The sequence below is a fragment of the Zootoca vivipara genome, chromosome 8 (assembly GCF_965207765.1).
Source record: "Zootoca vivipara chromosome 8, rZooViv2.hap1.1, whole genome shotgun sequence".
In the NCBI taxonomy this organism is placed as follows: Eukaryota; Metazoa; Chordata; class Lepidosauria; order Squamata; family Lacertidae; genus Zootoca; species Zootoca vivipara.
Genome location: NC_142591.1, coordinates 65,910,538 through 65,923,610, shown reverse-complemented (window position 1 = coordinate 65,923,610; position 13,073 = coordinate 65,910,538). Strand labels below are relative to the sequence as shown.

General features: G+C 39.1%; 2 protein-coding genes across 3 annotated transcripts in view; both read right to left on the bottom strand.

Moving 5' to 3' along the window:
- Window positions 1-7,330, bottom strand: part of SPAG1 (sperm associated antigen 1) — a 34,952-nt gene extending 27,622 nt beyond the window's left edge. Inside the window, exons 1-5 of the mRNA XM_035124672.3 lie at window positions 7,079-7,330; window positions 4,522-4,663; window positions 1,258-1,417; window positions 1,010-1,135; window positions 387-454 (exon numbers count right to left, since the gene is read on the bottom strand). Of these exons, the coding sequence (XP_034980563.3) occupies window positions 387-454; window positions 1,010-1,135; window positions 1,258-1,417; window positions 4,522-4,661 (494 nt within the window). The 5' untranslated portion in view covers window positions 4,662-4,663; window positions 7,079-7,330. The remainder of the gene's footprint in view (window positions 1-386; window positions 455-1,009; window positions 1,136-1,257; window positions 1,418-4,521; window positions 4,664-7,078) is intronic.
- Window positions 7,331-9,378: 2,048 nt separating this feature from the next.
- Window positions 9,379-12,036, bottom strand: POLR2K (RNA polymerase II, I and III subunit K). Of its 2 annotated transcripts, none has more exons than XM_035125384.3 (4): window positions 11,952-12,036; window positions 11,557-11,620; window positions 10,133-10,225; window positions 9,379-9,544 (listed from the first exon to the last, which is right to left on the bottom strand). In XM_035125384.3, the coding sequence occupies exons 2-4, from the start codon at window positions 11,615-11,617 to the stop codon at window positions 9,522-9,524; spliced, it is 177 nt and encodes a 58-aa protein (XP_034981275.1). In that variant the 5' UTR covers window positions 11,618-11,620; window positions 11,952-12,036; the 3' UTR covers window positions 9,379-9,521. The 2 variants fall into 2 exon arrangements, with proteins under 2 accessions (XP_034981275.1, XP_034981274.1); XM_035125383.3 differs by having other exon boundaries at window positions 12,007-12,036.
- Between the last annotated feature and the right edge of the window lie 1,037 nt (window positions 12,037-13,073).

Sequence of the window (13,073 nt, the reverse complement as noted above, 5' to 3'; positions counted from 1 at the left end):
AGTAATAGTACTGCTCTATTCTGCCTTGGAAAGACCATACCTGGAGTACTGTGTCCCGGTCTGGGCACCACAATTTGAGGATATTGGCAGGGCAAGCAAGATGTTGTGCAAGGAAAAATTCTTGCACAGATCAAATGTTGCCTTAGTATGATGTTGAATACAACTCATCATATTTAGAGCGCTTTCTCCCAACATGCAATTTTTGTGTAAAGGTCTCCATTAATACTAGACTTTCGGATACCATTTGTCTATAGTTAGCCCTGTGAGATTTTGAGAATCTCAAGGGCACATTAACATGGAAACAAACCTTCCTTTTTCAAAACCAACCTAAATAGAACATCAGAAAATATTTGAGTTAAACAATATGCAGAAGGTATCTAACATACTTATCCCACTCTCTATAGTCCCTTGGTACATTTTTATTCTTTATTACACCATTTCTTGAAGTTTTGCTCTAGAATGAGAAGTCAGACAAGATATAAAAAATAAGCTTCATCAAAGAATTTGTTTTGTTACTTTTCATTTCATGTAATATGAGCATTATAACATGTTTCAGCTACTTCAAACTGAGGTCTTGGAATTCACATATGTTCAGTAAGTAACTCAATCACTTGCTATCCTTTCTACAATCATGTGCTTATCAACTAAGAATAAATGTCAATATTTCTATATTTAAAATTCTCATATGGGAAAAAATGAGAATTGCAAACATATCATTTTCAAACATACATAACCAAGTGGGACTTGCAATTAAACATTGCAGCGCATAGTGCTATCTCATACAAGAATCCAGCCCCTCCTCCCCCAGTTTTCCCTTCCTCACCTCCAGTTAGTGGGCATGGAATGCTCTGTCATCACTGGGCTGATTGGGGTTTGTTTGTACTTTTTTCCCTACTTCTGCAAACCTTTGATATGCCCTGAACCTAATGATAGCTTCCTTTTACAGGATTGGCACTCACAGAATTTAAATGTAGGGTATTGAATATTGAATAGAAACACAAGTTCACACCTGTCTAGAAGGAAGAGTGCTATCTGAACTACGAACTGGTGGCAAATTTTCCACTTTCTCCTTGAATACTTCTGTTGTAGCATACCGCATTTTATACTCATCTTCTTTCATTTCAGTAATCCAGCTCTGAAAGAAAACATAAACATATTTCAAAATCTGAAATCGTTTTTTTTAACCAGGCAACAACTATTTGTTATTTAAAAGTCGCATACAAAATTAGCATGCTACAGAATGAAGAAGTGCAATACCTTCATTTCATTCTCTATTTCTTCCCATTCCTCAGTAGTAAAATCAGAAGCAGTGGCTGCAGGTTTATCTCTTCGGAGAGCTCTGCTATTTGGAGCCAAACACTCAATGCGTTTTTCACAAAATAGTACAAGATCAGGATAGAAGCCCTCTTCACCAGACCTGAAAATTAGTAAATGTGACATTATACGAACTTCTGCAAGCACAACAGGAATTTTCTTTTTTTTAATTAAATTTTTATTCACTTTTCTTTTTCTATCATTACATACATCTCATATCAATAACATTTATGTTACATCCCATCTTCCCTCCCCCTCTTGGGCTTCCCCCAACTTCCACTTCTGGTTTGTTTCCCTCTTGTTACATGCTGCTGTTTCTTAAACGTCTACTATATCATTTATTATATTGTTTTAAATGTTCTTTGTTAATAAAGATGTGAATGTTTATTTAAATCCTGCCATCAAGTCAATATTATTCCTTTGTTTCTGCAAGTATGTTATAAATGGTTCCCACTCTTTTTCAAAGTCACTGTTGTCTTTTTCTCGAAGTTTGTCTGTCAATTTTGCCAGTTCTGCATAGTTCATCAATTTCTCTTGCCATTGTTCTTTAGTTGGAATTTCTCCAGTCTTCCACTTTTGTGCTATCAAAATTATTGCTGCCGTAGTACCGGTAGCATACATAAATAGTGTGCTGTTCTCTTTCGGCAAATCTTGACCTAAAATACCTAACAGGTATCTTTAATTTGTCTGCCTGGAAGGAATCCTGATTGATCATAATGAATAAAATATTTTAAAATCTTTTTCAATCTATTTGCTAAAACAAATGCAAACAATTTATAATCATTATTTAATAATGATATAGGCCTATAATTTTTTACCAATGTTACATCTGAATCTTGTTTTGGTATCAAAATTATATAAGCCTCTTTCCATGTTTCTGAAACTTCCCGTTTTTAGAACCTCATTCATAGTATCTTTCAATGGGTTCACAAGTTGGTCACTCAGTTTTTTTATAATACTTAGCTGTTATTCTATCTGGTCCTGGAGACTTCCCTACCTTTGTTTGATTTATTGCTTCAATTACTCATTGGGACATTATTTCTATATTTAATCTTCTCATTTGCTCCTCTGTTATCTTTGGTAACTGTTGGTAACTGTTTTTGATATAATCTTCCACGTCGTCATCTTCTCTGGTCCCTTTTTGTAAAGATAACCTGGTTCTGAACCCACTATCATCACCCCATGCTTCTTTCCATCCCCTCAAACATAAGCAATTTCCCCCCTTTCTCATCCTTTTGAATTAGTTGTGGTTCAAGTGAAGGTTTAATGTAAAAAACCACTCCATGTTTTTAGTAGTATCTGCTGCAATGAATTCATTCCCTAATCTCTTGTTAATCAAGATTTTCTCATGTTTTCTCGCAACATGCGTCTCCTGAATGCTCCACCCTGTTTCTTTTTATATTATTGTTTAAGCCATTCACATTCCAGGTCAATAATTTAAGGTTTGCCACTGTCTACTTCACTTAATTTTTTTTTTGCTTTCTTGCCCTGCTCCTTCCATTTTTTCCAATTCACCTCTTTGCCTCTCATAAGGGGTTCTGGAATCTCCTCCTGAACTTTGAAACTCTGGATCCTTGCTGTGTTTTTGTATAAACTCCTGTGCCTGACTCTCTGTTACTAATCTGTATCTCTTCCTTCTGTAGGTAAAGGAAAGTCCTTCTGGGAATTCCCATTTGTCATTTATCCCTGCCCCTCTAAGGATTGTTGTTAAATTTCCATATTTCCCTCTTTTAATTCTCAATTTGAATGGGATTTCTTTAAAGATGTCAACTTTCTGTCCATCAACCACCAGACCTCCCTCATAGCTTTTTTGCATTACTGCATCTTTAACTTTCCTTATTACAAAAGTCAGAAGTACATCTGGTGGTTGTCTTTTCTCTCTTGAAGCTCTCATCCAAACTCTGTAAATGTTCTCAATAAATTCTTCCATCCCCTCCTTTCCCCCACTCCATTACGCCAAAATCCCACTCACATAACTAGCAAGGCCTTCTCCGGTAACATCCTTATTCGCGCCGTGTTTGCATTTAATCTTAGTTGGAGAAGTAGGCTCTGTTGTTCAAGTTCATTTTGTCTCTCAATCTTCCCCCTACTGCCCCAGCAAGAACCCCTTGGTCCTCTCCTTTATACCCTCAACCAACTCTGCTGTTTCCCCCCCCCCCAGTTTCACCACTTTCCCTTCTAGGGCATTTACTTTTTCATCTAGTTTGTCAAACTTCTGTGATAGAGCCTCCTTAGAGTTCCCTATATCTGACCTAACTTCCGAAAACTGTCTGTTCATAGATTCCTCCAACCCTTTCCTAATTCTAAAAAGTATAAAGTCATGAGTTCTGGAATGTGTGTTTAGCTACTTTTTCAATATCCTCTTGTGCTGACGCTCTTCTCTTTTCAACAATTTTCTGTCTTACTGACTCCTGTTTAGGTTTCTCTGCCATGTCTATTCTCAAAACAATTGCTTCAAAACACTTCTAACTCAAGGTCACTCCACCACCTTATCACTTTCTCACTCTTAGACTTGTGTATGGAAATTCCCCCACAGACCCAGTCTCAACTCAGTTATATACAAATCTATATCAACTCAGGAATTATCATTCTTCTCCCCAATGCATCCTCAAAATATGCTATGACAGGTTAGGGGAAACTCAAGAGAGTGTGCAGAGAAAGAATAAGTCCTGCTGGATGAGTGGACCTCTGCACATACAACACTGGATATCACCCATAGCAATTTTTAAAGCATAAACCATAAATATTAACTTCAGGAGTTGTTATAATAACCCCCTTCTGAGATAAATACTTCCACTACTTTTGTTTGATTTGCTCTAGACTTGTAAGTAGTTTACAGCTGACATTGCTACATGTTGTATTGTTTTCTATTGTTTTTTTAAGCTCAATAACCATTCAATAACTCAATTCTGCATGACCAAAAGGTCTGTAAAATCTTAAATCTGAATATCCCAGCCTTAGCTAGTATAAATATATCACCTTCTCAGTCCAAACAACCAATTTATGTTATACTAATGCCATGGTAGCAAGGATAAACTATTTTCACTTACAGTATTTTAAATTATGACACTATTTAGCTTTTAAACAAGTTTTCTGACAAGGTCTACAAAAGAAGTGTTGGCCTTGTTAGTTTCTAGTTAATGTTTAGTTAATATTAATAGAAATATGTAAACCATAATAAAATAAATATGTAATTTAAATGTTTACCTTAATATCTTAAGAATCTTTTCCAAATGTTTAACATCTTTGCATGTTTCAATGAATTTGTAGTCCAGATGCTCAATAGGAATTTGATATGTTTTTGTTGTTCCTTGGCTTAACAAGCATGAAACTTGGTCAGCACTCATAACTAGAAATATAAAAGGTAATATTTACATTTTTCCAGTGTTCATATATATTTTGAAATTGCGTAAGCTGACTGAATGTGTTATAATCTCTTACGTATATTGCAAATATTTTTCAGTTACGGAAGATTATTAGATTGCAGCCTTAATTTTTGACCCTGCGAACTACTTCAAACATACTTGCTTGTGCAACTGTTTTAAATCCTTCTAGTTTCAGTCCATTGAAATGGAACAGTTTATAGGACCAGGACTTTCTGTGTGGGTAGTACTTTACGCACCATGAATAAATAGCTACTGCTAGAAAAAAAACCATGATTAAGTGAAAAGAATTTCCTCAGAATTTTTCACATGTATAATTCTGTTTTTGTTTCTAAATCTTTGCAGCCACTGTTTTATTACTTGTATTTGCAATTACAGTTGCTTTTTATTACAACATGCCAAGTGCAGATGTCATAACATTTATGTTCATTCAGATTTGGCAGCCATCTGAATGTAAAACTTTTCTCCATAATAGAGACTACTGTAATTGAACATAATCCTATTTGTGAGAATTTATTCTCAGATCCTTTTGCATATAAATAAATCCATTTATTGAATTATGTCTGCAAATTATGTGACTGATGATCTTAGAGAATAATAGGTTCAGAGTACATTGTGAATTATCTGTTGTGATCTTCCACATTATTTACCTTCTGTTTTCCTTATACAAATCATACAGAATACCTACAAGCTCATTTCCTGAACATGGTTTATAATGCTACAGTTTATAAGAAAACTGAGTATTTTACCGTGTACTGGTTAACAAGTGCAAAATGTCAGCATCAATACAACCCCCCCCCCAACCCCCCCTGTAATTTCCCATGAAAATGGAATGCCAGAAAATTTTGACTCCTCCCCATTTTGAAATGTAAAAAACAAAACAAGAATCATTTAAACCCACAACATAGCATCAAAACACAATTTCAGCACTGTAATAGGGAAATACATTTTTTATAAAGAATAATTCAAGGACAATGCCCCCTACAGTTAAAAAAGGAACAGGTTGCAGCGAATAAATAAATAATCCACTAGCAACTGTTGCTATGTACTGAAGGGAGCCACAAAGCTCAGAAATTTCAGGAGATCAACATCTCCTGAAATTAGGCCCTGCCCTACGCAGTTTCACAACACCATGGAGGCAAGCCTCACTTTTTCACTACATGCAGCAAGCTCCCCCCCAAAAAACAACATTTTGAATGTATTCCACTTTATTCTATATGAAAGTCTGAAATGACTGGATCATTTGTGTTGGGTCCCCGATCTCCTCCCCTCTCCTTATTTAAATAAATAAATAAATAAATAATGCTTTTATTTGCTTACAGGGCATCTGGGCATCGATGTAAAGCACAGAGTTATCAAGACTCCAGCCACCAACTATCTAAATGTGCCCAGAGGTCTAAGTTTGTATCTATCTGTATATAGCAACACATACAAATTTGTGGTAGGGACCTGTACCATATTTTAAGGGCCTAGCCAGCACCCCTTTATCAAAATAATTTCTACAGCCTTAGCCCCAATTCCCACAGAAATGAAAAACTGACCTTAGGAACAGCAGTCACACCCCTATGTTCACCCTCGAGCAATGAGGGTGGTGGTGGTAGGGATGGGCATAGCCAGGATTTTGGTTAGGGGGGCAGGCGTTTGTTAGGGTGGGCCAGAACCTCGAATTTGTATTGATTTTAATTGATTGGGGGGCAGCTGCCCCCCTTGGTGGGGGTCCATGGTGGGGGTAAGAAAAGGAGCATGAGAGATACAGCTGTGCATGTAACAGAAATAGCACATGAGTATCTGCTGCCATTTAATACTGTATACGTATACTGTTGAGCCGTTTTGCAGTTTCAAATGCCCGTGCATGGGTATAGCCAGGAGTTATGTTTGGGGGGCAGGATTTATGCTGGGGGGGGGGCAGAACTGAGCTCCTTGTGACACAATTGGTCAGTGACTTAAGTATCTTTATTTACTTGATTTTTTTGGGGGGGGGAGGGAAATCTGGCTACGCCCATGTAGTTGAGTGACTTCAGGCCAATTGCCACCACAATCTGCCTACCTTACAGGATTGCTGTGAAGACAGTCAGAGAAGAGCATACCCTGAACTTACTGGAGAGAAAAATCATTTTTTAAAAAAAAGAAAAGAAAAAGAAAAACATTCATTGGTCCCACAACCTGTTTGCCCCCCCCAAGCCTGTTCTACCAATTATAGCTGCTTCTCAGCCTCATCGCACCTTCCCCGTTTGCATCACCATAGAAGCGCCCCCCCCGAATCTCCCACAGCCCTCCCCATCCACCCTCCGCGACTGCTCGCCCTCCCTCTTCCTCCTGCCGTTATCGTCAAACGGCCACACACAGCATCCCCTGCCCAGCACCGGATGCTTCTACTGTACCTGCTTCCTTCCCCAGCGAACGCCGCCACTCCAACGTCCTTTCCACAAGAGAGAGACCCCAGCAACGCTTTGCCGCCGCCCCTCAGAGCGGCCTTGAACCGGCGCCAGCGGCGGAGAAGAGCCTACAGGTGGCCCCGCCAAGAGAGCCACTTTTTAAACAGAATTCGCTCGAGCAACAGAACGTTTTCCCCTCAAGCGCATGCGCAGGAGGCGAGCTGCCCACCACCTCCTCAGCGCCGTCACCCGAGGAAGTCTCCACCAAGGGCCGCGCGGGGCGGTTGCTAAGGAGACGCTGCTTCGCCGCCGCAACCGCAGGCCCCCCCCCCCTTCCGTCTCTGGAAAGGGCGTCTTGCCAGCGTTGTGAAGGCAGACGCTCGTTCCCCTCCTCCCGCACTTTATTAAAGCCTAAATTAAGAAACGGTTTAATGTTTCGTCTTGCCTATTGAATTTGTTTTAAATATATCCCAATACCACCATGTTTTACATTCGCCGAGCAAAACCAGTGGGCAATAAAAACAATGAAGTTCAGCAACTAAAAAGCATAATTTTTTAAAAAACAACCCACCCAGGACCAAACTTTTGCTATATGAACAGTACAACCTATATGCTGCCTTAAAGGTGGCTTTTCATTAGTAGGCTCAAGGAGGTAAACAAGATACCTGCACAATGGAATAAATACACAAGTTGTAGCACAATTCTAACCCTGTACAGTACTGTACACAGAGATGCAAATCCTATTTAAGTCAATGGGGCCTCACACAACTAGGTGGAGTTAGAGTTGCAGCCTTAGCCTAACCCTCAATTAAATTCAACAGGATTTATTTCTGAGTAGATGTTAGGGTTATTATGCTGCAATTTAACACAAAATAGAATAAAGAGATCCAGCTTTCCTCCATCTGCTTGCTAGAAATTGATGGTATAAGACAATCCTTGGTTCTTCACTCAGCTGGTGGCAATTTGTATTATTTCTGCACCATCAGATGGAATAGCATTTAGGACAAGTTATTAGGTCTCTGCAAAGTACACAAAGCTAAGGAAAAATAGGTCTGATGTCCTCAGAGGGCTTCAAGGCTGAGCAAGCATTTGAAGATCCGATTCTTTTAACCATTACATTAACCAGGCTGGTTCTAAATCCACTATCATCACCCCATGCTCCTTTCCATCCCCTCAAACATAAGTGATTCTATCAACAAGATTTAGCCACCTGTTTGACTTAGATGCAACAATCACATTAGACCTTAAATGAATTTTTAACCATTTTAATTGGTTTTTCAATGATATACAAAGTCACAAAATAGAAATTGACTGTAACAAGAAACACAAAAAGAATTCCCCCTCCATGTCAGAAGCCAAGTAAGCACGTTCATAGTCACTGTTGCTGTGTTGCTCTTACAGAGTATATTGCCGAGATAATGTCACCATTTCCTTCAGCCAGAAGAGATTGAAATATCCAAGGATAAATTTCAGAGCAGAAATATAATGACATACAAATTTGTGATGATGTTGGTGATAAGTTGTTTTGTAAACCTGATTTGTTGGCCAATGTAATAAATGACCATCAAACAGCATAAAATGTGTGTGTTGTTTCTTTTTCCTTTTCATAACCACTACACTAAGCAGTGAAGTACACATGCTCCTGGATAATTTGTAGTACTTCCGAACGTATTGTCGATCAATAGTCCTGGGCCATAGGGAAAGACAATCACAGGGGACATGTTTCCCTGTGATTGCATCCCCCCCAAAAGGTCCATATGTCCTATGGGGTAATTGCACCAGTGTCCATACCATCTATGGATTATCTTGATAGAATTTTCCCAAACATATGCTGAGACAGATTAAACTGGTTTGTCTAAAGTTGTGTCCAGTCACATTCACAACTGACTCCCATACCCTCCCAGAATCCCTCTAGAGGGCCCTATCAAATTGCTTACAAATCCTCCATAAATTAATGACACCATACCCTTACATGGTCACACATAGATATTAAATTCTCAAACCATGTTAATGGCCAACAAGCCTGTGTTTTTAATCCTGGGTCCAATAACAAATGTTGTCATTGGTGTATCTGGAACCACTCTAAATTCAGATTTCCTGTATTAGTTACCAGCTGTTCCAAAGAAACGGGATCATTATTAATATAAAATAGTATCCCTTTCATTCCCAGTTAATATAAAATAGTATCCCTTTCATTCCCAGTTAGGAAAAGAATTAGATTTTAGGGTAGTGGGTGATATTATAGAACTTTAAAAGATTTTTAAAAGTTTTCTCAGATTTCATTACTGGCAAAAATGTCAACCAAGTACTGGAATAAAACTTTATTGTCATAACAGAATAACTTACACACTGTCAGAATGGAAGAATGCATATGCCCATAAGAAAATCAAAGTCTAACATGAATAATCTAAAGTACATTGCGATAAATCAGATGCATCTTCTGTTTTCTTCATCGGGCATCAAACACAACCACTATAGTAGAGTTAAAGAAAAAAGTTGGAGAGCATAAGAAAAAAATGGTTAGTTATAATTATTTCACACTCCTAACACATTTCAACAAGAGGCATAAGCAAGAAGCAGAAATAGTTTGTGCTTTGTGCTCTCTGCTTTCCAATGTTCAAGATGTAACTTTCACATCTCCCTCTGCAGTCAGCTGTTCTATTTAAACACTCCTGAATGCAATGGCACTGACATGCAAATAAAAGCAACTAGGGTACACTATATACATATGCACAAGTATGGTGCTATGTGGTGTAACAACCTTAGTTGAAAATATTTATGACTGACTAGTTTACACATTACACTTCACAGTATGACTAATCCATCCAAGGCAGGCAAAGAACACATTTACCAACCAGAGTATCTATATAGGAAATGTATTTGTAATAAATAAAGTGGATCAAAGTACCGCAGCACAAGTATTTTTAGTATTGATGAAGTTTGTAGGCCTTTATTAGTGTAAAATTACGCCATTACTGTCACTCTAAACAAATTCTAAAAGTTTAGGTAGATAGGATCAGCATGCAATAATCAAGCAATGAACAGGCCCACATAGCTTACATCTTTTTGTTCTTTTTTTGTACATTATTCTGTATCCACATTCTCTGCATCTGATAGGATCTCTCGCTTTTATTTCATTTTCTGTGTGACATTCTGAAAATATATTAAAAGTATATTAAAAATGAAAATTGACACAAAGCAATGAGAACAAGCATAGAAACATGAGAGAAAACTGTCCTTTTATTATAACAAACAAAATATTATAAACAATGTCACATTTTATTGAAAAGAACAGAGTCTGGCTAACTCATTTTACTAAAATGTTAGAGAAGTTAGGCTGCAATCCTAGTCCTGAGGGGGTTATGGGGAAAGTTGGATTGAGTGGAGGTGTCCCTCTACCCAGCCTTACCAGCCTCTAATTGTGGAGTGATGCATCCAACTCTCCATTCCACTGAACATGCAGGTGCAGGTGCTAATGGGGGGGGGATTCTGCCACCAGCAGACATTATCCAAATTTAGGGGGAAATTCTATGGCAAGACATGCTGTGATTAGCAGCTTACAATGCAGCGATTTCTGGTTCAGCTGGCTAATTCCTAGCTCAGCTGAAGATACAACAGTGTAATTTGCTCATCTTGGTTGAGCTGGAGCTGAGCCGAGACCCATGTACGGTAGGTTCAAAAACAGGGGTGTTCCTGGTCTGCAACCAGAAAGGGGGGGGGGCTTGGGCTGGATCCTAAACTTGTCCAGCTTGGTCATGTGTCCAGTGCAGAACACCATTTTAAAGGCTTGTTTCCCCTCTGTTTTCGACAGAGCAGCAACAGCCTGCTACTCAACAGGGTTTGGATCTGGTATAACTACAATAGCTTATTTAATGCCAGTTTTGTGTGCATAGGATTGCTCCCTAAATCACGGTTGTGGATCAAGCCCTGCCACTCTGCTAAACCCCTCTACTCCTCAGTTATGCTTTAGATTGTGAGGCCAGAAAACCTATACTGTATTCACACTGTATTTTATAAATTAGTTTACACTAGAATTCTGAAAGGTTCTTAACATTTCATATTGGAGTTTGTCAAATTAGAATGGTTCAATATCTGAGTTCAATACTTATGTAGAATATTTATATTTTATATTTTGATTTTTCATCAGTCCTCAAAGTGGCCTAGAGCATTCATAAAATACAACAGATACACCAATAAAATTAATTCCACTGGAGCACAAGCTGGGATCTGATACTCCTTTTCCACAGGACAGTTGGTAGCCAATGGCCCTGTGGTGGGGAGCAGAGACCCCCAATCAAAGCAGCCACAGGCACTTGTGTCATCTTCATCTCCCTCCCTCTCATTTAAACCTACAGAATTCTGAGATGCAATTAATGACAGGCTGCATGAACGTGAGACAAAACTCAATTTCAGCAACACTCTACGGAACAACCATCTTACCAAGACAACTCCTACCAGTTACCGTAGGCATGACATGATCTTACCTCCACAGATGTATATCATAGGTTGCTGCTTTGGAGGAGGAGCGTCTTTCTGGGTGTCCATAGTCTGTCAGAAAAAAGAAGGCAAATCATTCACATCTGTTATGAGTTTCGTACGCATAGTTCTCTTACAAGTCCACTTCAGGCTTGTTGTTAAATAAAATCGGGTGATGGTGTTACAGGCTGGAAAAGGGAAGGTTTCTACCTGATTTCTTTACTACGCCGATTTTTTACTTTTAAAACCAAGCAAGAGGAAGACGCTACATTATCTACCCGCTCCCCAAACCAACCCATGACTCAACCCTCGCGGGTCGATCTATAGTCTCATCCCGGAAGGCAGGAAATTGCACGAATGAGCTACAACATTTGGGGAAGGACCTGATTAGGGAATTTATCACCTTTCAACAGAAACAATTCCCCCCAAAACAGGTTTTTAAAAACCAGCTCCGTTACCGGTTCGTATCTCCCATGCACGGCTCTAGGGCGCAGCCTAATGAGCACTGGTCTTGGGCGCAGGCTGATGACGTAAAAGCACACGCAACAAGCCGGCAAGTCCCGCCCCGCTGCTTCTGCAAAAGGAAGGTTTATACCGGTAGTTCAGGCGTGTTGTTAAAGAGCTGGGTTGCAACCCCATTTAGCGCTTTATAATCTTTCGCAATTACTCAGTAAACTATGAGGCTGCAATCCTAATCGCTTTTACCTGGGATTAAATCGCATTGAATTCAGTGGGACTTACTTCTGAGTCGACATGTTTTAGGATTGCGCTTTGTTATAGTAATTCAAAGGAGCAGTTTTTTCTTTGAACAACTTTTCCCGGTTTTAACTTCAGTATATTAACTTCCAATATTACACTGCACTGCAACGTACGTTTTGAACATTACTCATAGGTAAAACTTGAACTGTGGCTCGGAGCTGAGACCCAAAATCTATACAGTGTTTGTGTCACCACCTGTAGTCTACTTCCCGCCCCCTCCTTTTCTTCTTCTAAAAGCTTATAGGCTAGTTAAAATGAAAAATGGACCTGAGCTTTGCAACGTGTATTTTTCTCACGTCAAGTAGCCACGCCAATTCCCACCCCCACCAAGAAAAAAAAGAGTTAGGAGGCAGCGTGTATTGTCACAAGGCGTCTTTTAATGCAAATTAGTTCTGTATCTTTCAGATCACTGAACATATGGTTAGGTGCCCTTAAGGCTATAATGCTATGCACTTTCCTGTAAGCCCCACAGAACGTAGCAGGACTTGTTTCTGAGTAGTTATACACAGTATTAGACTCACTAGGAGTAAACCAAATACAGTACAGTATATAATTAAAAAATACAGTCACAGCTAGTCAACATTGCAGGTGGAGTGAGGGAACTACAATCCGTGGTTCTTGCAGGATTTGGACCTTGACTTCCTGGCTCATTCTTAACATTAGTTCTGTCTGTTGTGAAAGGTGACATTTCTCTGCTCCTTAATAGGCGGGAAGTGGAAATCTACTATAGGGAAGAGGGGGAGAAGGTGTACATCCACCTCAATTA